Source organism: Fusarium coffeatum, assembly GCF_003316985.1.
Source record: "Fusarium coffeatum strain FIESC_28 chromosome Unknown BRIP53273_contig_183, whole genome shotgun sequence".
In the NCBI taxonomy this organism is placed as follows: Eukaryota; Fungi; Ascomycota; class Sordariomycetes; order Hypocreales; family Nectriaceae; genus Fusarium; species Fusarium coffeatum.
Window position 1 is genome coordinate 42,556 of NW_022157976.1, and position 23,548 is coordinate 66,103.

The 23,548-nt window shown below is 47.4% G+C and overlaps 8 protein-coding genes across 8 annotated transcripts; 6 read left to right on the forward strand and 2 right to left on the reverse strand.

Moving 5' to 3' along the window:
• Positions 1 to 6,020: 6,020 nt before the first annotated feature.
• Positions 6,021 to 7,139, forward strand: FIESC28_08073 (uncharacterized protein; the record flags this gene model as incomplete). The annotated part of the gene is made up of 1 exon (XM_031162212.1): positions 6,021 to 7,139. One exon carries the CDS (start codon positions 6,021 to 6,023, stop codon positions 7,137 to 7,139), a length of 1,119 nt encoding a protein of 372 aa, XP_031013732.1.
• Positions 7,140 to 7,370: 231 nt separating this feature from the next.
• Positions 7,371 to 7,961, reverse strand: FIESC28_08074 (uncharacterized protein; the record flags this gene model as incomplete). The annotated part of the gene is made up of 1 exon (XM_031162213.1): positions 7,371 to 7,961. The coding sequence occupies one exon, from the start codon at positions 7,959 to 7,961 to the stop codon at positions 7,371 to 7,373; it is 591 nt and encodes a 196-aa protein (XP_031013733.1).
• Positions 7,962 to 8,783: 822 nt separating this feature from the next.
• On the forward strand, positions 8,784 to 10,503 carry FIESC28_08075 (uncharacterized protein; the record flags this gene model as incomplete). Its single annotated transcript, XM_031162214.1, has 2 exons — positions 8,784 to 8,817; positions 8,867 to 10,503. 2 exons carry the CDS (start codon positions 8,784 to 8,786, stop codon positions 10,501 to 10,503), a joined length of 1,671 nt encoding a protein of 556 aa, XP_031013734.1.
• A 500-nt stretch (positions 10,504 to 11,003) lies between these two features.
• FIESC28_08076 (uncharacterized protein) lies at positions 11,004 to 13,706 on the forward strand (the record flags this gene model as incomplete). The annotated part of the gene is made up of 1 exon (XM_031162215.1): positions 11,004 to 13,706. The coding sequence occupies one exon, from the start codon at positions 11,004 to 11,006 to the stop codon at positions 13,704 to 13,706; it is 2,703 nt and encodes a 900-aa protein (XP_031013735.1).
• Positions 13,707 to 13,775: 69 nt separating this feature from the next.
• Positions 13,776 to 15,241, reverse strand: FIESC28_08077 (uncharacterized protein; the record flags this gene model as incomplete). The annotated part of the gene is made up of 9 exons (XM_031162216.1): positions 13,776 to 14,006; positions 14,052 to 14,406; positions 14,453 to 14,509; positions 14,565 to 14,722; positions 14,778 to 14,822; positions 14,875 to 14,881; positions 14,947 to 15,000; positions 15,052 to 15,080; positions 15,137 to 15,241. 9 exons carry the CDS (start codon positions 15,239 to 15,241, stop codon positions 13,776 to 13,778), a joined length of 1,041 nt encoding a protein of 346 aa, XP_031013736.1.
• Positions 15,242 to 18,180: 2,939 nt separating this feature from the next.
• On the forward strand, positions 18,181 to 18,951 carry FIESC28_08078 (uncharacterized protein; the record flags this gene model as incomplete). Its single annotated transcript, XM_031162217.1, has 3 exons — positions 18,181 to 18,222; positions 18,281 to 18,724; positions 18,775 to 18,951. The coding sequence occupies 3 exons, from the start codon at positions 18,181 to 18,183 to the stop codon at positions 18,949 to 18,951; spliced, it is 663 nt and encodes a 220-aa protein (XP_031013737.1).
• A 1,099-nt stretch (positions 18,952 to 20,050) lies between these two features.
• FIESC28_08079 (uncharacterized protein) lies at positions 20,051 to 20,453 on the forward strand (the record flags this gene model as incomplete). The annotated part of the gene is made up of 2 exons (XM_031162218.1): positions 20,051 to 20,257; positions 20,313 to 20,453. 2 exons carry the CDS (start codon positions 20,051 to 20,053, stop codon positions 20,451 to 20,453), a joined length of 348 nt encoding a protein of 115 aa, XP_031013738.1.
• Positions 20,454 to 22,233: 1,780 nt separating this feature from the next.
• Positions 22,234 to 23,457, forward strand: FIESC28_08080 (uncharacterized protein; the record flags this gene model as incomplete). The annotated part of the gene is made up of 4 exons (XM_031162219.1): positions 22,234 to 22,477; positions 22,544 to 22,637; positions 22,692 to 23,086; positions 23,174 to 23,457. The coding sequence occupies 4 exons, from the start codon at positions 22,234 to 22,236 to the stop codon at positions 23,455 to 23,457; spliced, it is 1,017 nt and encodes a 338-aa protein (XP_031013739.1).
• Between the last annotated feature and the right edge of the window lie 91 nt (positions 23,458 to 23,548).

A 23,548-nucleotide genomic window follows, 5' to 3' on the forward strand; every position in this document is an offset into this window, starting at 1 on the left:
TATGTTTTGTTTAATTGATTGCTCTGTTGAGCTTTTTACGCCGCGCTTTCGCAGTCTTCCTGCCAGGGGCGAGACAGTAGAATCCGGCTTGGTATGCTCAAGTCAGGGGACTTTCCCCATCAGGGGCTCGTCCGATGTAACCCTACCTGAGTTCCGCGTTTTAGCTAGTCCCACTGAGGATTTCCTCCGATCCATCCCCTGCGAACTGAACTCGCTTTGACAGAGACCTGCCCCATTCTGCCCCTTATATCAGACTTGAGATATAAACTGAAAGTCGCATGGACTGGAAAACATTCTCCTTCGGTACTTTGTCAACAGTTTATATGCGGATATCCGGCCTGAACACGTGCTATGGGTAGTAACGCTAAGCCTGATGTGTCGCCATTCCCTGTCCCCACCTCGCTTGTTTCTCACGTTGCCGGAATTGCAAACTCAATTCGGTAGTTCAGAATGACGTGACAGGTAGAATTCAACGTACGTCCAGAGTTTCATTTCCTTCCTAATCGAATGCCAAGTCGCCACCCTTGCCGCTCAAGATAACAACTTGGGTTAATACAGAATTTAAGTCAGTAGCAATGTCCGATAAAAGACTCAGTTTTATGCATGCAATTAAAGTAAAAAGTATTTAAGACCATTTGTCATTGCATGAGTCTCAAATGTCGGACGGCCCGAAGCTCTCACTGCACGTCAACAATAGCAGAATCTAGATCTGTGGCTATGGTGGTTCGCTTAAAACTCCACGACTCGAGAAAGGTATGCAAGTCGGCCATTCGAGCAGCCAAGGCAGTGGCGCTGCCATGAACTGCCATACTAAACTAGGGCTGAACTGGAGAAAGTTTCGGATCAGTCTCTTGAACTCATCCTGCAGGTACTTCCCATTTTTGTTGAGGCACATATCGTCGTTTGTTTCAATCCAGGTTTGCGATTCAAATATGCACGTATGGTTGGTCCGACTTAGGTCCAGTGATGCTCTTAGGGTGCGATCCAGTGAGGGGCTGGAGGGGTAATAGCCGGACGAACGCCTGGACCTTCTTGGCTTTCGGACGCGTTGCACGGACCCGTTTATCTGCGCCATTGGCAGTACCAATAACACCTGCCTATTTTTCATCAAGATCAATCGATAGGACCAGCAAAAGATGGAGGGTGACAATTCCTCAAAAAGAGGAAGTTCGAAATATTTAACAAAGTACTGTCACATTGCAAAATCCGACGTTGAGAGCTGCGTAGCAAATCACGAGGAGTGGTGACGTAGTGAGAACAAATAGACATAAACTCTTGTCACAGCTGGTCCCATTTGTTAAACAGGTTACTAGGAAATATGGATATTGCCACCGTGTATATTCGTAGTATCAATAGCAACGAGTAGTTGTTTCTTGAATTGATGATAGTCTTGAAGGTGTCGGTTGCCATGTTGATGTTCCCTGGTGAAAACGACTTCCGACACTAACGTGTCCAGGATTGATAAATAATAACGATCAATACTTACCTATCACTGACTGGACTTCGAACGGAAGATCGCAGCTGCACTTCATAGATTCTAAGCATCCCGCGAATATATCTTATCATACAGTATATGCGTTGTAACTTACCCTGCATACAAAGTGGTCGTAGCGCAGCGTACAATCTGACCAAATCCGGTTAGTGTACAGGTTGCACTCGCTACAAAGGTCAACTTCCGCAGTAACGCGCAGACCTTCCGCGATAGCACATACTAAGACTAGTAACAAATACGTAGCAAGAATTCATACCTTATGATCAGCATGCCCTTGCTTATCTGTATGAAATTACAGCGCAAAAGGATCTACTTTCCTATATCTGTTCACTCTGCACGTATATCTCGCTGTATGCAATGGCAACGTATGAATAATATTTAGGACTGAAGTTTATATGTAGCCAAGGACCTAGCTTAGAGGAAGGGCCGGTATCGGGAACAACGGCTACTAGCCAGCCCAGGCATTTGGGAGTTCTAAAACTATATGCAGCTATACTGCCCTGTCAATGCCCCTGACCTCATTGATCGCGTCTATAATAGTCGTGTTTTCTACTGAATCCACCAAGTCATCCACGCTCACCCTCTTGCGATTTATCCTACAAGATATATCCAAGTTCGCTTTGTTTCTAATTAAAAAAATAGCAATATCCTCATGCGACTGCGAAATTGCAATGTGCAGGGCCGTCTGCCCACTTCGGTCACGGGCATCGATATCAGCATCCTGATGAATAAGCATTTCGACCATGGCAGCACTTCCATGAGAAGCTGCGTAGTGTAACACAGTGCGCTTCTCATGATCTACCGCATTGATTAGTCCTGCTGTCTTCCAGAGCAAAAGCTGCGCCGCTTTGACATGGTCTCCGACTACAGCCCAGTGAAGTGCTGTGCGATTGTCAACATCCGGTTTGGTTGAATCTGCCCCTCTGCTGAGAAGTAGCTACATTCCATCCTTGCTCCTTTCTGATGCTGCTATCTGTGGAGACATGACACCAAGGTCTTTTGCCAAGCATTCACGTTGTTACCATTGGCTAACAGAGACCAACCGAACGAGACATCGCCACCTTTGACTAACCGTTTACTGTAATAAATGCTTCTTCTGCAGTGTGTGGTGCTGTCAGACCACTGTTAGAGTTATTCTGCCATTCTAGACCACCTTATTCACCAACCCCGCATCTGACATCTTCCAGTGTTTAAATCTATCTATGTATCCAATTTAAGTGATCCTACCTTTATCCCACTTAAAGTGAACCTAGGGCTGCTTTATACTCTATAAGTAAACACATCTGTATTAAGCTTTGCGCCCTGTAACGCTCTGAATCTATATAGGTCTATTTTTTGCAATGGCTATTACAGCTGCTGATGCTCAGGAACTCATTAGGTGCCTCAAGTCCAACCGAGATCTATCTCAGCTTGAGGCCTGGGGAATGTTCCAATGGCAAGTTGGAAGATGCGAGGATCTTAGATCCAGAGAGGAAAGGGACGATCCAGAAGACGAACCTTGGCGATGTGGGGCATGGAGAGTAACCAGCGATCCATCCGCTGAAGGCGAAGGATATCTGAAATGGGGACCCAAGGAGCCGCCCAGGCTGCCGTCTGATCTTGATCCGGAGTGGAGAATGTCGTACACAAGAAGACCGCCAGTCTGGCAGCACTATCGAGAGCCGGCAGCTCAAATGCCGTCAAACGGAAGAGAAGTTGTTAGCGCTCCTCATGCTAGGGCAGGGCAAATGAAAAGGTCTCGCGCAAGCATTAGAGTTTTGATGCTTCAAAGGCTTCATTCGCTAAGAATTCGCTTAACTGTCATCTCACCGAGCGTTTGCACTCCTTACTCATTACCATCCCTCCTGAGTCAGAGTTTGGTCAGTAATCCGCACATCCAAACCCAGAATAAGTTCAGTGGCGCCAATGGGTTTGGAGGTTCGCTGTGCAGTTCCTGCGCAAATACGCCGTTTCAAAAATTGCTCCACTTCCAGACCATCAAATACAGGCTTTTAAGCAACGCATCAGTATCAGGGAGAAGGCTTTGCAAGCTTTGTGAGATGGTAGACGAGATTGCAGGAGCTGGTGATCGCTCTGAAGAGAGGATTCTCGATTTGTACTTTGAGTCTCAGTCTCCAGTGTTCCTCCATAGGGTTAACCATGTCCCACACGCCAAGTTCGTCTCGCCAGCTTCCATCGACGTCAAAAACAAATCTATCTCAACACCATATCATTTGTTGCCCCACCCTATAGGGTCGCTTGCTGTTCTTCCTGAGGCAGGAAGTGAATACCATCTTTCCCTACTTCGTATCTGGCTTCAACAATGTCAGGAATCCCATGACCACAGCGTACCATATCAGCTCTTACCCCCACCAAGCAGGCTCCTAGATATTGGTGATTTGGACAGAACAGGCACAGTCTGTTTGCGCGATAGCCTCAGCCCTGGTACGAAATATGTGGCCTTGTCCCATCGCTGGGGCATATCTCAGCCGGTTATTACAACAAAAGAGAACCTTAACGAAAGGCGAAAAGGTATCCAGTTCTTTCAACTTCCGAAAACTTTTCAAGATGCGGTAGCGGTAACACGTGGTCTTGGAATTCATTATCTCTGGATCGATTCGCTCTGTATTGTGCAGGATGACCCTGACGATTGGCAGTGGGAAGCTAAAAAGATGGAAGAGGTGTTCTCTTTCGCGCACTGTACTATTTCTGCCACTTCAGCGTCTGGATGTCACCAAGGGTTCCTCCACAGATCCGCTGAGAATAGTGTAAGGGTTTTAAGTTTAAATGATAACCCCCCTATTGGCGTTTGGTTCACAAGATTGCCTTCGAACTTCAAACATGATGTGGAGAGTAGCGTCCTAAACCAGCGAGCATGGGTGTTTCAGGAACGCGCCCTATCACCCAGAAACATCCATTTTACCGCTTCGCAAACATACTTTCAATGTGAGGCTGGGGTATGGTGCGAGACTACAGGTAAAATAAAGATTCGGGGGAGTGTCAATGATTGGCTTCGTCCAATCGCAATGTGAGTGTTTCCCATGACACTTAAAACAAAGCTAATGCAGGGTGTTCTACACAGGGCCAGTGCTTCCCTTTCTACCGCAGTGGCTCAACGTTTGAATGGTCCTAAATCTCTTTTCCCAGTCCCTTTCTCACATTTGCGAGATGATCCAACGGATGCATTCATGCACTACCTCAGCTACTATTCACGATTGGCAATCACCAAGCAAAGTGATCGACCGTTGGCAATCCTTGGTTTAGAATCCCGACTCGCAGTTTCCATGAGAGCAATTAGCCTCTACGGAGTTTTGATCTCGTCTTTCTGCAGGACATTGTTCTGGCATCGCTTAGGAGACCTACCATTGAAGAGGATTGACTTCGCTCACGATCTTGTGCCATCATGGTCATGGATGCGCTATGAGGGCGCCATCAGCTATGGAATGCTTCAAGGGACTATATCTTCCAAGTGTATAACGTGGGGCAGCGACATCAGACTCAACAATGCTGGAATGATTGCACCAGTCAAGGAAAACCGATTTTCTATACTTGTACCAGTGTTGCTGCTTACTAAAAACTGTGTTGTAAGGTGTGGCAGGATGCAACAGGAAGTGACTCATGGAGGGGAGGTAGTCGCTTGGATCAGGCGCGATAATCCCGATGAGGAAGAAGATCTCAGGGACTTGCGTAGCGTTATTGTTGGGCAAGTTTCTAATACTTTAGAGGAGGATCATTCATCTTTGGATGAGTTGCAAAGGCCTAGGTCTCAATGGAGTTGTGTCCTACTTGTCAGGCCTTTCTATAAAGGAAACCAAGCTGTCAAGGAGACATACCAACGGATTGGTGTGGGAATTGTACGCACTGAGCATCTAAGTCCTGACAAACAGGTAGACAGGGTATGGGTAGTTTGAAATGTCTGGTCAACTTGCACACATGATCTTACTGAGACGTGACTGCTCGTTAGCTAGTTAATTAGGATTCGAAAATGTCCCCAACGGTGTAAAACTAGGCCTTTGCCCCTCAAATACCTCTATAACAACGTGTAAGTGCTTTGCGTGCTCGCTATAATATTCTGATCCCCGGAAACGTGGCCTCCCCCCCTCCTCGTACTAAACAGTTTATTGTGATTTTATTAAACCTCTCCTTGAAATGTTATCTATCTTTCATGTTCTGACTTCTTAGCATAATGCCATGAAGTCAGATCTTCAGGGTGAGAAGTCGATCAGGAAAGCTAAATACAACATCGCCGATCAGGCATTCCAATTGGTCACTGTCTCAAATTGTCGCGGGTCAGCATTTGCTATCCAATGGTATCGGGTACGCTTAGGGATAAGATTGGGCTGCTGACGGCGGGCCGACAGAGTCTAGTCCTAAAGCAGTAAGTTGCTCGCAGTAACTCGGATTCGCTTTCATCTGACTGAAAGTACAATGAAGACTGTGAAAATGTTTGTCTAGGGAAATGAGAGTATATAAGCATGCCAAGGACAGAAGAAAAACCAAAAATGAGCTTCATACTGTCTTCGTTCTATCAAACGCAATATTCAGCATAATGGAAGTCTCTAACAAAGCCGCCTACCTCATCAGCCCCAATGGGCCTGCCATCGAAGTTAGAGAAGCACCTATGCCAGTACCAGGTCCAGGTGAAATCCTCGTTAAAACAGAAGCGGTGGCTATCAACCCAGTCGATGCAGTCAAACAGTCCATGGGGAACATGATGTTCGAATGGCTCACATATCCTCTTATCCTCGGTTATGATGTCGCTGGCCAAGTCGTGAAGACAGGTCAGGGAGTGACGCGTGTTAAGGAGGGGGACAGAGTTGTGGGTGTTACAGCGGGAATGGATAAGCGAGGTAGACAGCCTGACGAAGGAGCTTTTCAGGATTTTGTGATCTTACGAGAGCACTTAGCTGTTCATATTCCTCAGGGGATGACATACACCGATGCAAGTGTTTTGCCCCTTACGTCAGTCACAGCTGCATGTGCACTCTTTCAGAAAGACCAACTGGCACTTCAACTTCCTGAGATCAAGGCAGAGAATAGTCCAACCGGCCAGACAGTTCTGATCTGGGGAGCAAGCACAGGCGTGGGCAAGAATGCTGTGCAACTTGCTGTAGCGGCCGGTTATAATGTGATCGCCACTGCGTCGCCCGAGAACTGGGATCGAATACACGATCTTGGTGCCTCCGCAGTCTTTGACTACCGCAGCCCATCAGCTACAGCAGATATATTATCTGCCTTCCAGGACAAGAAATGTGCAGGTGCTGTCGCCATTGGCCAGGGGTCGTTGGCGAAGTGCATCGACGTTGTCACCAAAATTCCTGGGGCTGTGAAAAACATTTCACAAGTCACGATCGACATGCCAAAGTCGCAACCGACAAGCAAGCTCTCAATGATACCGTTTGTTGCCAAGTACGTTTGGCTGACTGGAACAAACCGCTTTAAGGTCTTGAGCAGTGGGGTTCAAAGCAAGTTTGTGTTTGGGACGGACATCATCGAGTGGGATACTGAAGGAAAGCTAGCTTCGTACTTGACTGAAGCTTTCAAGCTTGGAGAGTACAAATTAACTTCAGAAGCCGATGTAATGGAAGGCGGGCTAGACTGTGTCGCTGAAAGGCTGGAAAAGGTGCGGGCAGGGACAGGTGGCAAAAAGGTAGTTATCGCATTTTAGAGTTCTAAAATTGCTAGATATTTATTTTACTTGCATGAGATGCGGAATGGAATGTCTCAAGTTCTGTAGTATTGATGAACCGGTCTGTCTAGTATTCCTAGCACTAATTGACTTGCGCTGGTTGTTTACCTTGACTATTCTACATCTGTTGTGATACAGCATCTATGCAATGCAACACCATTCTGACCAGAGTAACATCTATCGATCTAGAAGTCAGTAGCATAGAAGCATTCAGTCACGATCCTTGAGAAATACAAAGTCCTTGAAGGTCTGTGGGACCTCCCTAGTTGAGTGGGGTTCTGAGTCTGAGTCTAGCTCCAGAACCTTTATGTAGAGATCGAAAACTTCATCCTCTCGCCGCTTGACAGGCCTTGTTACCTTCTTGTACCTTTCCTTTACAAGTTTGCGCACCCAGTCCAGCTTGGTAGCGTCAAGGATTGAGATACTGGTCCTTTTGCGTCGTTTGTACAGTGTTGGCCGCTCATGGTCTGGTGGGGATTGAGACAGCTCTCTATCATCCGAGCTATCCTCGTCGCCAGAGGTGCTAGAAATATCTGGTCCAAGCTTTTTGAGGTACAATTCAAGACGAACTGCATTGTATCCTTTGAGTCTCCAACCCAGGAACGCAACATACTCTGCGTAAGTCGTCTCCTCCAGTCTAGAAACGCTGGGACCGATCCTGTCATTGGTGTACCGTCTGAGGGGCAGGTCTATACCATACTCATCATCAAGCATTTGGATGGAGATGTCGCCCATTTCCGACTCGGACTCAATCCTCTCCATCAGGTTTTCTAGCCAGTACTCAACTGCTGAGGGATCCATGTTGTTTTGTGAAGCAATGGAGTGAGTGTTGTATTATCGAATGAACCTTACTTCAGGTTTTGCAGATACCAGATCTACGAACGCGCAAATAGCAGGAAACGGGTTATGTGACGATGAATTCTTATTGCTATTGTAGCAAATGACTGATATAGGTGACATAAGAAGAGGATATTTATATGTCTCTCAGGCCTGGATAGTCTGTGGGTATCTTGGAGCTATTATTAAAGCAAGAGATATTCCATTCAACAGTACATAAGATAGAGTGAACAATGGCAATTTGCTGTGATTCGTAGGCATAACTTAGCGTACAGCGTTACGGACAATCGCTGTGGTATGAGACAATTGGTTTGTTCCAACGGAACACTTTACATCCATCTGGATGTGGCCCAGGCGTGGGACTTTGACGTTGCTGTAAGAACAGGCGCAAGAACAAACCCCTGTTCCATTAAGCGTCGTTGTGCCATTAGGCAACATCTTCCTCTTCACTTGCGTCACAATCCGACCGCCCATCCATAGCACCAGAAGCCGCTGATCATCTAGCTCAGGTTCTTAGAAAGCTTTTGGAACTTGGTTTGTTCGTCACAAACAGGCCACAACAGGTAATATTGGAACCGAGGCAATTTAGTAGCGAGGGCTAAAAACCCAGAACCGCAGTTGATTTGCTGCGGATCTTTAGCCGATGCTAGTGCCAAGTTGACTTTGCGGGGGGCTCCACTGTAGCTTTACCGTTCAATCGCCAATAAATCACACCCCGCATTCTGTTGCGTTTGTTCGTCATTGAATCAACTGTAACCTGTTCTTTGCAAACTCCAGAAATCCATCATGATACACCAGTCAGAGTACCCCGAGATCTCCTGTAAGGACATACATATGACTTATTGTACCACTCAATTAACTCTTCGCAGTCTCGCCAAAACAGACATTGTGGTCATGGGTCCTAGAGTCCAAGCCACTCTCGTCTGAACCCAATGCTCCAGGCTTCACCGATGCTATCACCAAAAAACATCTCACTTACCGAAATGTCAAAGATCACGCAACATCGTTATCGTCAGTTCTCGTGACAGAGTATGGGCTGAAACAGAATGACACCATTATCGTCTATGGCAAGAACTCCATCTGGTATCCTGTGGCTACTCTCGCCACGATCCGCGTCGGTGCTGTAGCTTGCGGAGTATCACCGGAATACACCGTTGATGAGCTTACTTACAGCCTCAAGACCAGCAAAGCAAGAACAATCTTTGCAACGGTTGATAACATCGATAAAGCTCACACCGCCGCTGCCAAAGTTGGAATTCCTCGAGAAAATGTCCTCCTGCTGGAAGGTTCAATCAAGGACAGCACCAACATACAGATGCTCCTTGATCACCCGGCGGGTGGTCGTGAAGTACCCGCGTTTGAGATACCTGAAGGCAAAACAAATCGTGATGTTTGCACATTTCTTTGCTTCAGCAGTGGCACTACTGGCCTCCCAAAAGCGGTCATGATATCACATGCCAACATTATCGCCCAATGCATCCAAGTGACAAACTTCACGCTACCTAGCCATGACCGATTTCTCGCAGCTTTGCCCTTCTATCACATCACTGGCATAGTACATCAATTGCACCTGCCAATCCACCTCAACGCCAATGTCTTTGTGCTGTCCAAGTTCACGCTGGACTCACTATTGCAGACGATATCTGAGAACAAGATCAAAGAAGTTCTCATGGTCCCTCCCATCCTTATCCGCCTTGTTCGCGAGCCAAAGACAGCGGCAAAGTACGATCTATCCCACATTGAACGCTTCTCGTCCGGAGCTGCGCCGCTGTCTAAAGAGGTTTTGCATCTCCTTGAGAAAGCCTTCCCAGGGACTGGCTTCAAGCAAGGCTACGGAATGACCGAGTCGTGTTCAGTCATTGTCGCTCATCCACCTACCAAGTATGCATACAAGTATGCCAGCCGCGTCGGCATGCTGGTAGGATCAACGGAACTGCGAATTGTGGATGTTGAGACTGGTAAGGACTGTGAGGTCCATCAGCCGGGTGAGGTCTGGGCTCGTGGGCCACAAGTCGCGATGGGTTACCTCGATAACCCCAAAGCGACTGCAGAGACCTTTGACAAAGACGGGTTCTTGCATACCGGTGACATAGGGCACATCGACGAGGAAGGGTTCTTGTCTATTACCGACAGGTTGAAGGAGCTGATTAAGGTCAAGGGAATTGGTGTTGCTCCTGCAGAACTTGAAAATGTTCTGCTCGGACATCCTCACGTTGACGATGTCGCTGTGTGCGGAATTCCCGATGAGCTTGCTGGTGAGCGGCCCAAGGCGTTTGTGGTCCTCGTGGAGTCGCAGTCGTCGAGGCCAGTTGATGCTGCAAAGGAGATATTCCAGCATGTGAAGAAGGAAACGGCACGACACAAGTGGCTTGAGGAGATTGAGATTGTGGCTGCGATACCGAAGAGTGCAGCGGGTAAGATTCTCAGGCGAAAATTACAAGGTGGAACTGCCGGCACCAAGCGAAATACCATTGTCAAGGATACTAGGCTTACTGCCAAGCTCTGATTAGACTACATCAGTATTCATAAGTTTGGAATCAGCGTATGAGACGGTTGTGATCAATATTGATGCTCTATATACACCTAGAATGCAACCCAACCACAGCCTCCGGGTTCCTTGTTTTGGTGCCTAGCTTTCTCAAATCAAGTCTCCGCGACGGGACGGAACGTGAGCTAATTTTAACATGATCGTATGATTTGTGGTAAGAAAAGATCGACGGACGATCTTCTGCGGGGAAGAAGCGGCGCGGGCAGCTCTGTTCCGGTTGGGTAAGTGCGGGGAGCTTCTCCGTTCACGCTCTATGCAGATTGACAATTATCGTCTGGTGCAACCGATGACCCGGTAATATAGACGAAAGAGGCTTTGGTGCAACGTAGCATGTGCATTTCGAAGTAACGTAGCAATTTCTATAGATAGAGTTAGGCTATGGTATCCCCCGTTTATTACAAAGGATCTTGTCACTCGGGTCTGCTATCACTTTACTACGCTATCTGTAGAGGCAAGGAATGGCTGTCCGAATGATGCTTACTTGCCTCCTGCTCTTCTTTGCCACGGCCAACGCCGCTGTCCATCGTGGACCACTAGCCACTATCGTTGGGCAGCAAGATGCGATTCCCGACTGGGATTTTCAGCAGATCAACAAAGTGTCTGGAAGCCTCAAATCGCTTTCTCTGCCAGACACCGATACCTCTTCCTGGCACCATGCCTCCGTGTCCAGATGCACGCTGATGGCATGTCTTCTAGAAGAAGGCATGTTCGATTTGGACGGGACTGATGGTCTCTGGTATTCCGACAACCTTGCGCATTTCGACGACAGCATGTTCCATGTCCCCTGGGTATATCGCAAGCAATTCAAGTTGGAAGCTGGGAAAGAGAAGCCCAAGCACCATTACTTCTTACAAACCAACGGAATCACACCCGCTGCAGATTTGTTCTTCAATGGCAAGCAGCTCGCCGACAATATCACCCAATCAGGTTCTTACGGCGGCCATACATATGATATCACCAGTCTTGCTAGGAAGGAGAATGCTCTCGTGGTCAAGGTTTATCCGACGAACTATCAGCATGACTTCGCCGTCGGTTTTGTCGACTGGAACCCGTATCCACCCGACAATGGCACCGGCATATGGAGGGACATTACTGTTAAACAGGCAGGAGATGTGTTCATGGGTCCTATGAGCGTCCTTGTAAACCTTGATACAGCCACCGATGACGGCGAGATCGACCAAGCAGCAATTACTGTTCGTGCCCAAGCTCGAAACCTGAGTAAGAAGCCAATCAAGTTTGTCGCGACAGCCAAGATCAAAACTCCCAACGGGAAAAGCCTCAAGACCATCACTAAACATATCCGACTCGCAGCTGAAGAGTCAGTTATGGTCGAGCTTTCTGAAAAAGTCAAGGATCCCGAGGTGTGGTGGCCGGCAGGGTGGGGTGAACAGCCATTGTATTCAGCCCAATTAACCTATTCTATCGGATCCGACACTTCGGATTCAAGCCCCGTTACCAAGTTTGGCATTCGAAAAGTCACCTCCGAGCTCAATTCCTATAATGATACCCTGTTCAAAGTCAATGGCTATCCGATACAGATCAGAGGCGGGGGCTATACATCCGACATGTTCCTTTGCTGGGACGCTAAGCGCTTTGAGAATATAGCACGCTATGTTCTGGATATGGGTATGAACACTATCCGCCTCGAAGGCAAGATGGAACAGCCCGAGCTATATGATGTTGCAGACAGACTGGGAGTCCTGTTGATGGTTGGCTGGGAGTGTTGCGATCGATGGGAAAGTTGGCCATACAATCACGACTTATCCCAGGATCCTCCTCCCAAGTGGTACGACGCTGATTACGACACCGTCAATGCTTCCATAAGGCATGAGGCGGCAATGATGCAAACGCACCCAAGTCTTATCGCTTTCTTAGTAGGGAGCGACTACTGGCCAGACGATAGAGCTACCAAGATCTACGTCGAAGGCTTACGGGATGCTGGATGGCAGGTTCCTATCATCTCGTCTGCTGCGAAGCGTGGTTATCCAAAGCTTCTCGGCCCATCGGGAATGAAGATGGAAGGTCCATACGACTGGGTCCCTCCAGTCTACTGGTATGACAGAGAGCCAACGTCCAAGAGGTTTGGATCATCTTTTGGATTTGGGTCCGAGCTAGGCGCAGGTGTCGGAACGCCCACTAAAGGGAGTCTGTCCAAGTTTCTGACCAGCCAGGACATGCAAGACTTGTGGGAGAAGCCAAACAAGGGTCTCTATCATATGTCGCAAAACACATCACAATTTCATGATCGGTCGATTTACAACAAGGCATTGTTCAAACGATACGGCAAGCCTACGTCCTTGGATGACTATCTTATCAGCGCACAAATGATGGACTATGAAGCAACTCGCTCTCAGTTCGAAGGCTTCGGAAGTCAATGGAGCGCTTCACGCCCGGCCACAGGGCTGATTTACTGGATGCTAAACAACGCCTGGCCAAGTCTTCATTGGAACCAATTTGACTATTATCTTCATCCAGCTGGATCATATTTTGGTACCAAGATAGCAAATCGGGTTGAACACGTTGCCTTTGATTACTTCAACAATACTATCTGGGCAATCAACCACTCTCGCAAAAAGTCAGGTTCACGGTCAGTCCACGTCGAATTGGTGGATCTGGAAGGACAGCGTCTCTTTCGTGAAACGATGCGCTTTACCACAGAGCCTATCAAGTCTCTCAAAATTGGCGATATCAGTAGCGCAATTGGAAAGATTAAGGATGTCGGGGTTCTTCGCCTGTCCTTGGTGGAAGATGGCGGTGACAAAGTGCTAAGCCGGAACACATATTGGTTGTCCGAACAAAACGATGTAGTGAACTGGGGCAGCACGACATGGTACTACAGCGACGTCAAGCAGTCAGCCAACTTTACTGCTCTGAGCAAGATGGATCCAGCTGCAGTATCAATTATATCGTCCAAGAGCGGCGACCCTGGCGAGTGGAAGCTCCAGGTTAAAAACACTTCTCCAGTGCCTGCTGTGTTCATCCAGCTCAACGCTGTGGATGGGAATGGGAACGATGTGACTCCGTTGACCTGGTCAGATAATTATTTCACTCTTCTACCTCATGAGAAGCTTGAAGTTCAGCTTACTTCCTGGTCCGGTAAAGGCAGTGCAGTGGAGGTCAGTGGGAAGAATGTCAAGGCATTCAAGGTGAAGCTAAACTAGGTACTGGAAGGTATTAAAGCAAAAGGCCTGTTGTCATTTAAAGTCTAGCCTAGTACATTTTCATCTAACTCAAGGCTTTCTCCCCCAAGCTATAACAACAGGAAGATACAGATGAATAGACGGATCCTGAAGCTCCGTCTTAACCTTGGCTATAAGGACTTGGATCTCCTGGGCTGTCCAACCAAGTGCATGCTCAAAGAGCTTTGGAGTATATGAATCAATAGCCTTGAGCTGTTGAACAACCTGATACTTGCCGATTTCCTTAAGTCTTGCATCCTTGGGCCATGGTCCGATCGGCACCTACAAATGTTAGAACAAATCATTGCAATGAGAAAGGACACAAACCTTGCGAATTTCCTGATGGACATCTATAAAACCTGCTTCTTCCATCTTTTCCTTCCACTCGGTTCCTCCATCAATGGGTTTGCCAAACTTGGCGCATGCTTCGCAGATACTCTTCATATAGAGCTGGGTGTTTGGTGCTTTCTCGATGGTTCCGTCATCGCACAAGAACTCTGCATCAACCACCTGGATTTCGAAATAACCCTTTGGTACTAGATGCTTAAATGCCTGCTGCAAAAGGCGGTCTCGGTCGGCAATACATGCCTCCAATTCCCGTGCGTGGATAAAGTCGAAGCCTACTTGGTAGAGCCAGTTATCCTCAAAGTCGTCGACCTCGAAAGTGCAGTTTGGTGGGTTCCTGACTCATGTCAATTGAATATCGCCCCGTAGGGTTGTTTACATACCATTCGGGTTGGATGGGGCTAAGGTCATTCCCGATGATCTCTGATGATGGATTCTCGCTGTTGGCAATCAGCACAAGTTGTTCTGATCTCAGGCACTTCAACATGAGCTCACTCTGCAAAGTCAATTGCCCATATACCAGTACCAGTTCCCAGATCAAGTACCCGCTGGGGATTGGGACCGATTGGAGCAAGGTGAAGCTTTCCTTCGAGAACTAGGCTGTATATATGATGTCCCAGGTCCATACGCTCTTGCTCATCTTCATCGTTGGGCTGTCCAAAAAAATTGTTACATAAGATGGTCAATCTTGGCAGCTATTTTACTTACCATGGGATAGGATCCTTCTCGGAATGCATGATAGCGACGTCCATTCTGCAGCTCATCAGTGACAGGTTCATTTTCCCGCTCGGAGTCAACGACTCACCTCGAATCTACAACAAGCCATTAATGTGAGTTGAAATCCCCAACAAGTCAGAACGAGACATTCATAACGTACCGGTAATTGTATATGCTCGACTTCAGCGACGTCATGAAGCTTGAAGTCCCAGTCCTTGGACACTGATTAGATGCATTAATCGGAGGATAGCGGCAATCAACTTACGAGGAATCCAATACAGAGTCAACATCGTCCTATGAGAGTAGTCAGTTATGATGAACAATTGCAATGCGTGATATAAATAACTCACATCGACCTCGAGATCATTGTTTGCTAGATTGGTACCCATAGTGGGGGCAGAATCATCTGAGGCCGCAGGTGGACGACCGGCTTCCTGGGTGGGTTCGATAGCCATTGATAGAGAGGTTATACACGGGAAGAAAAAGATAAAGAAAGTGAGAAAACTTTAGAAATGCTGGAATTGCAAGATGCGCTCTTCGGTTAATAACATCATGACGAGCCCCCCTGCTTGGACCCCCTGTCGCTGTTGGTTGAACAGTACAGGATACCCGTAAAAACAACGCAATTACTTGACGCTCCAATCGGAACGGAACGCGTCCCATGTTGAAGGGGTTATCTGCACGTATGGCTTGATGATTGCGTAAAGGGGAGGGTGATGTTATCGCGCAAGTCTAGGATCATTGTATTACGAACCCTTCTCTCGGTCTAATAGAAGAACTGGTCCCCTGGTGGCATGAGAAACGGAATAATTCAGCCCGTTTATGCCATCTTAGATATGATTCTAGGCTACTTTATTATGGTAGTTTAAGCTGAGGGGGATAATCTTCTTGTTAGTCGCCAGGTTGTATTCTTAAAATGACATTTTCTTCGTGTTGGTGGAAATCGGGGTCGCGAGGCATCATAATTATCGGATACGACAAATGCAGCTTCGCCACAAACTACTCAAGGTAAAACGTTCCAGCGCCTGCAATAGTTTAGCGTGTTAGTAACCTTTTTTCTATCTTTTAACTCTTGGAACGAAAAGAAATTCCACATCGTATCAAATATGCAAAAAACAAGTATACTCTGAGATCGGTTCCTGATATTACATTAAGCAAGATACAAAACACTGAACGTGCCCTTATTGTGTGGTCTGTCTCTTTCATCCTGCCCAACACAGGTCTCTCAACTGCTCTCGAAATGCTTACTAAAACTGCAAGCGGCGAAGGATAAATTTCTGTTTTATTATGAATATTCTCGCCCTCTAACACGATCTAATGCTATGTATCATGCGATGAGACCGAGCCGGCTTGCATGGGATGCTCTCAACACTCGCTACCCCGCAGCTTCGAGTCGAGCCCCCCAAGCAATAAACCATCATTCTACAGCTCTGTCTCATGGCACGTGCTTGCATCCTCGAATCAAGCGATAGAATTGCTCAGCATTATACGCCGCCAATATGCTTGTTTGTGTACGCATTTACCAAGCCAGTCAAAAAAGATCGACATTCTTGACTACTTGATGGTACTGAAACCGCTTGGTGGAATTTCTCTCGCAGCGTTCGCCTCTTCGTCGGGACCAACTCGCTTAGATGCGATATCTCCAGGTCCCATTGGTCGTTTCCTCCAGAAAAACGCATCAAATATACAACCACCCATAGGTAGAACTGAATACATTGCTTGGAGCAAACCTTATTCTGACGTAAGTGCAATGATCTCCAATTCTCAATCCTTGGAAATCTCTAAATCTATACGAAACTCGTGAGGCTCTTGTATGCTGTTTTGGTGATGTTTTTCTAACCGCTGAACAGCCTCAGGAAGCTACGCATGGGAAACGCCTATTATCATGCTATGGCCATGGTTCTCAGAACATGGCCTTACAAAGCGGGTCGAGAGACCGAATCCTCAAGTACTGGTCATATCAGCTCACTTCCCTATACTGGTTGAAACGTTAGAATGCTTTTGGTATATGCGATAGTGGGGGCATCGCATTTTGGAAAGCATCGCGGAGCAGTTTGACCCCGACTATGCTGCATAGATAACCTGGCCAAGTTTTATGTTCGAGCTGAGTTGCCTCTATGATCTGTCTAGCGTGAACTGATCTACGTTTGTCTTTTGACGTTTACCCTAGTTGCCATGTCCGTTGTATCAGCCATAGCGTTCTTCTTCTGCATTTGTTTCAGACGGATGTCTAGCTACCTCTCTACTTTCCAAATCACACTCTACATGATATGGGGAAAGTCGACGGAAGTGACGGGCAAGTCCCAGTAAAGGACAACAGTAGGAGATAACGTAGACGATCCAGAAGACTTCCTTACATTACTCATCAAATTCCTATTGTCCAAACTCGCCTACGCTAGCACAAGAGATGCTCTATCACAGTAGGAAGCGGTGAGCTATTTGTTCCATCAAGCAAGTTATACGGTGACCAGATGCTCGACCAGTTACAGCCCCACGTGCGTTCAATTATCCTACGGAGTAGGATGGTCTCTGATACGGACTTATGCAACTCTAATTCTGAGCTTATTGTCAGTGGTTGCTGATACCAGGGCTCCAGTCTTTCACCTTCCTAACAGCATGAGCCGTGATCCTCTCTTCTTATCTCAACGCTTATCGAAGGAATGCCCAGGTAAAAAAAGTAGAGACCCGGGTCTTTGTCGCAATAGCGCATCGGCAGCCCTCCAGAAACTGCGGCAATTGTTGGACCTAGCCTAAGGTTACTACTGCTGGTAAAGCTGTCCGTATCTTCTTGTTACATAGAAGGATCTCATCCTCTACGGCGAAGTTTGCTAGGCGCAGTATCTAACTCGGAATATAGTGGACTGTTTACACCTGTAGGATCTCCATCCTAGGTCTATACCTTCCACAACTGGACAATCTAGGGCTTGGCGACTCGGGTAGTTCCGTTTTCGTACGGCAGCCTACTTCGCGTAGTATCCGACGTGGGATTTGGTGGATTGTTTACAATTGTAGGAACTCCATCCCAGGGTTGTACTTTCTGCTACTGGAAAGTCGACCTCTCGGCTACAGAGATGGATTTACTTGGCGATGTGCTTAGACACAGGACTTGGTGAATTATTGGATTTTGATCCCAACCGTGAAGCTTCTAATAGTGGATAATCTAGTTCTCGGCTGCGTAGATGGGCTTCTGTTTATACGTTGAAGTGCACTCGGTAGCGCATCTTGATATGGGACTCCGTAGATTGAGTAAAGCAAATGGTCTATAAATATGGCTTGATCTCCCACTCTATCTTTTCCTCATCGCAAGCAATCTGCATCCATACTTGGCAACTACCACTCAAGTCGCTCAGTAACCTGATCTCCGTTCTCACTCTTCAAATCCCATTCAATCATCATGCGTTCTGCCGTCGCTATTGTTTTGGCTCTCGCCAACTTCGTGAGTACCCATCGCAACCCGAAATATCTGCTTATATCTGACATTGTTTCTTCATCAGTCTCTTGTCTCTGCTGCTCCAGCAACAAAGGTGCTTAGTGACAGTGTGTTTGAGAATGCAGACACCCCTACTTGGAAGATCGCCGTCGTGGCTGGTGAGGACCCCGTTGAGTTCAAGGGTACCATCCAAGATGTTATGGAGCAGCTCAAAGTTGACTACCCTGAGTATGCCCGCAAGGCTCAGAAGGAGATCGACGCTGCTATTAAGGCTGAGGAGGAGTCGGGCATTGATGACGCTCCGTCTCCTGAGGCCCAGGCTCTCGATCGTTTACAAAAGCGTGATCACAACCTCTGTTGGATCTTCCCATCCGCTAGGGAGGGGCCTATTCGTGAGGGAATCCAGTATTTGCGCGGCATTCGTGGCAGCTTGACAGTTCGCGCGGGTCCCGGAGCCTGCGACAGAATTAGCTGCAGCAACGATGCGGGCATCTTTATCTGCAACGATGTAAGTTCTTCCTATCCCAGAGGAGACCAATAGCTGACCAGGACGCTCAGAACCGCACTCCATTTTATATCCCGTCTTGGGACAATGTTGCCAATGCAGCTAGGGCTTGCAACAACGAGTGCCGTAGATTCTGCTTTGGTTGCGGTCTTGATACTGCTTGGTGGACTTCTGGACAGCGCTTCCATGATGCCAACTTTAACGTCATTCTCCGCAAGCAGTCATGCTAGATGAATAATCCAAGAATACCAGTTATCAGCTGGTCTGGTATTCCGGAGTCTTAGATGGTTAGGTGATCAAGGGTTGACATGAACCCAAGACCTACCATGGGCCTGTTCAATTCGTTTATCTACAGTTACCTTCTCTATTACATGCAATACATTCATTACATACTGAACACTAACACCGAGTGGTATACTTAACTGAGAAAACTGATAACTGGAATTCTTACCATGTACAGTTAGTAGATTACTACGCATACTAGAACTTAACTATTCACATTGGACAACAGATCCCTGGTGATTGCAGCTGACTCTTAACCTATGGCGAATGCCTCCTACCGTAGCGCTGAGCACAGCGGTAACTTTGCCATCAGCAACGCCCTGCTCAAGGTTACTTTACCTATAAGTGCATTCAGCTTCACCGGGTTATTAATCATCTACCGGAGGCAGCAATTCATTGGAAGTAATGCGTCCGCTTTTATCAGATTAACAGCCTCTACTAGCCTAGGCATGCACCTAGTGAGCTTAGCTTTGACAAGGTGCTGATCACTTCCCTCGTTGAGCTTCTCATGGAAGCACTACGGCCCCTCAGGCAAGGGCCATGCCGTGCTAGCAATAACTCAGTAAGAAAGCCAAGATGGAGGCCACCCACTCAGCCAGCCTTTTTCATGCTAATCTCTCTCTTTAGGAAACCTGCATGCTAAGGACAGTATTAACCAATAGGGTTAGTTTATGCAAGGTCCTATAGTTATACGTAATAACAAGAGAAGATTCTAAGAGAAGATAAGCACTGTACGTTGCAAGGTTATAGTATCTAGCGAGGACAGGAATACAGAGAGCTAATAGACAAGATGATGTTACCTCGCAGTATCGAAGTTAAAGCATAGATTATGTCTTAGACCGGGACGCCTCCCAGTTATGTGATTGGATGGCTTTCTTGTTCGTCGAAATCTGCACTGAGACAACGAGGTGTGACGATGCTCTTTTCCGTAGCCATAAATCAGGAGCCAATGTCACAATATTAAAATGTAGTGTTAAAATTACATTCTTTGTATCCCTCTGTCACAACACTCATCTTACTACACCTCTTGAGATCTCAGAACTCATTATGAGCGGTGAAGTCAGAACTATCGCCCGTGCTCTTCGCTCTGCGAGTCTTAACTCCACTCCCAACGGTGACCTTACTTTCCTACAGATCCAATGCCGTCGTATGATTGAGAGGGTCTATGATGGCGAGGAGCTCAAGGACCAGCGGGTGGTTGCCACTGGATTGAGGGAGGGTTCAACTGCGGCTTACGCCACAGCCAAAGATAGAGTGAGTTCTGCGGTAACTCAACTATTAGTGCACAACTTTAACATGCAATAAAAAGGTTTTCGCTGCGTACATTGGTGATGATAGCATTATTAGGGTTAGTGAGTATAATAAGAATTCTAAGGAGTTGGATGACTTCGAGCTCGAAGGCCTCGGTGATATGGCCAAAGTGCCCCACATCCTTCCATTTGTGGCCTAATCACTTCCACACAAATGATGTGACCCCACTTTCAAAATTCAATACTGCAAGAGCTACCGAAGGTGTGCCGAGCCTGGAGCGCGAAATACACTTTAGGGTAGGTAACGAACAAATGAAGAGTAATAATAGGACATGACATCACTCTCTATAAATACCTGCGTGGGGGCGGTTTCAAATTTTGTAAATTGAATGGAATAAAGGTTCCAGCGTTTTTATACCTGTTCATGTTAATACATCGCAACTTCTTAGAACGAGTAGTAATATGAGAGTTGTATCTATAGTACGTATCTCGTCGGTAGTCAACTGAAAGTTCACCAAATAAAAAAATCTTTCCCCATTAATTGGTCCCGGTGACCCCAAATCCCGTCAGGACCAACCGACATCTATTGTGTTTCATTTCACGGGCGGCCCTTTTCCAGAGTCAAGTTACTCAGTACATACTACTGACTGGCCAATTATTGAGTGAGTCCGTCAACATGAGAGACAGGGCCTTCTTGCGTTGGCTTTGCCTTGTCGTCTTTAGGAGCGTACTGAACGGTCGCCCATATGCACCTGTACAAAGAATGTGCTAAACAAGACCCATGCATTCCAAAGACTTCCAATTTTTCAGCACCTTCTCCTGTCATTACTCGTCTTGTCTAGCCCACCGCGCGATCCCGACCCCCATCTTCTCGGCGGCGTTCGGCACCTAGAGCAATAGTTAACACCTCCTGTCTATTAATTTACACACCTCCATTGCTTAATATTCTCCTTTGTCACAGGTCTTCTTGCGCCACAGTAGTCAGCTTGAGTCTTCCTCAAGTGAAAATCGAGCCACTGACTTCTCGATATACTCTCTGATTGTGATGGAGATACGCAACAGCGAGGTTAACATCACGGAAAGGCGGGTTATGTCACTCGTTTATCCTATCTTTAGCATCTGATACTGTGCAGGGCTCATCGAAAAGCGACCCAAAACCCCCTATTGAGCATTTGTATCGAGCTTCCGAGGCCCAATGACAGTGAGTTAGTCCATGCTGTGATGTCACCCTGGCTTATAGATTTGGCATAATCATGGAGCTACAAACTACACGAAGGTGAGTTTCTCCGATAAATCATGAAGCGATCGGACTGGTCAGCATGAGGTGGTTCATGTATCGCCAAGAATATGAAACGGCATTCTTCAAGGGGCTCGTGCGTAGTTCATGCTACACGTGGGAGTTCGCCTATTCAGATGAGCCGAAAACTCCACTTTATTCCCTTCGCTCGGAGGAAAACAACCGTACAGATGAATTTCACTACTTTGTATTGCCTAGTATTATCCACTCTGTTCTGTTTTAGTCCCAGGGGCTGCAGGGGTTTGTCTCGCGTACCTGGCAGATCTCCATCGTGATGTTCTCACATCCAGCTTTGCTCTTGTCTTTCCCGTATAATTCTCATGGTCTCATTCGACTACACGGCAGGTGGATACTATGTGCCATGAAGAAACTTTAAGCGAACTTCCAAAAATGCAGAGTCGACCTCCAGTGCATCACAATTCGCCATTGCTGTCATCCCAGCTGGGCGGATTAGTGGAGGGTACACATGGAACTTACAGCGGTACTCAGGGAATTAACAGACCATTAGTCCAGAACTATTTAAGGGACTGACTCCCGCCATCGGTATGCAAGTTTATTTCTGACAACCGTACCTGTCGCTTACTTATATTTCCCAACCTATACGCTCCCTCTTCCGGCTGTCGTTTTCGATCTACAGTACACCACGCTCTTTTATTCAATACCAACTGAATCCTTTCGCTAAGATGCATTTTGCTTCGCTTCTTCCGTTGCTCATCGGCCTCGTTGCCGCGACTGCCATTCCTCGCCAGGAATCCAAGAGATGCACCAATCCTGTTAAGCGCGTCGAGTTCCGTACTCTGGATAAGACCCTTCGCAAGGAATATACCGACGCCGTTATGTGCCTTACAAAGAAGCCTTCAAGCATTAACCTGAAGACATCTTTGTACGATGACTTCACTTATTTGCACACCCATCTCAACAGGGAAAGTACGTATCGCATTCCAAGGCTTTTAGTAGAGAGCTTCTCAGTTGACCGCTCGCGCGCTTGAACAGTTCACTATGTTGCGCAGTTCCTACCCTGGCACAGATACTTCACCCATCTCTACCACAAGCAGCTCCAGGCTTGTGGCGACACTGGCCCCATGGTGTAAGATTCCTCCTTGTCAAATTCGAATTAACGCCTAGCTGACACGAGAGAAAGGTACTGGGACTGGGTTAAGGATTCCAAGGACACTGCCAAGTCTGATTTCTGGGACGCTGAAACCGGAGTTGGCGGCAACGGCGGTGACAAGACCGAGAAGACCAGCGACGGCCGTGAATGGAAGTGTCTGGTGGGCGGACCTTTCAAGGACATCCGCCCTGCTTACAGTTTGGTTCTTTCCAACGAGCACTGCTTGTCTCGCGACTTCTTCGATGGCGAGAACCGTCCTGGTAACATGCGTGCTTCCGGCTACACACCCGAGGTCATCGCCGAGATGAACAAGCTTCCCGATTTTGAAGCCTTCGAGTTTCAGCTGGAGAACGTTCCTCACGGCTCCATCCACAGCGCCGTCGGTGGCCAAATGGGAGACATGGGCCCCTCCTCTTCCCCCAACGGTAAGTTCATTTCTTTCTTCGCAGTTTCATACTTCATCACCTCGAAGAGAGTCTTTGATCATGACTAACTTGGTCTTTGTGAAACAGATCCCGTCTTCTTCATGCACCACACCCAGGTCGACCGCTTGTGGGCTCTCTGGCAAGAGCAGGACCGCGACACCCGCCTAAAGGATTACTCCGGTATCCGAGAGCGTCTGGAGACACCCAACAGCGGCAACGCTACAGCCGGTGGAAACTCGACCATGGAAATGCCTAACCCTCGCGCTAAGATTACCGATATCATGCCCTTTATGGGCTTGGTTGGTGCCGAGGATATCCCCGTCTCCGATGTCATGGATACCAAGAGCGACCTCCTCTGTTATACATACTAAGGTGTGGGCGCATGTGCTTAAATCGGCGAGCACATAAGCTAGTCCTTAGGTTTGCGAGCTTTAGAGCAGCATTAGTACACCTCTTCCCCCC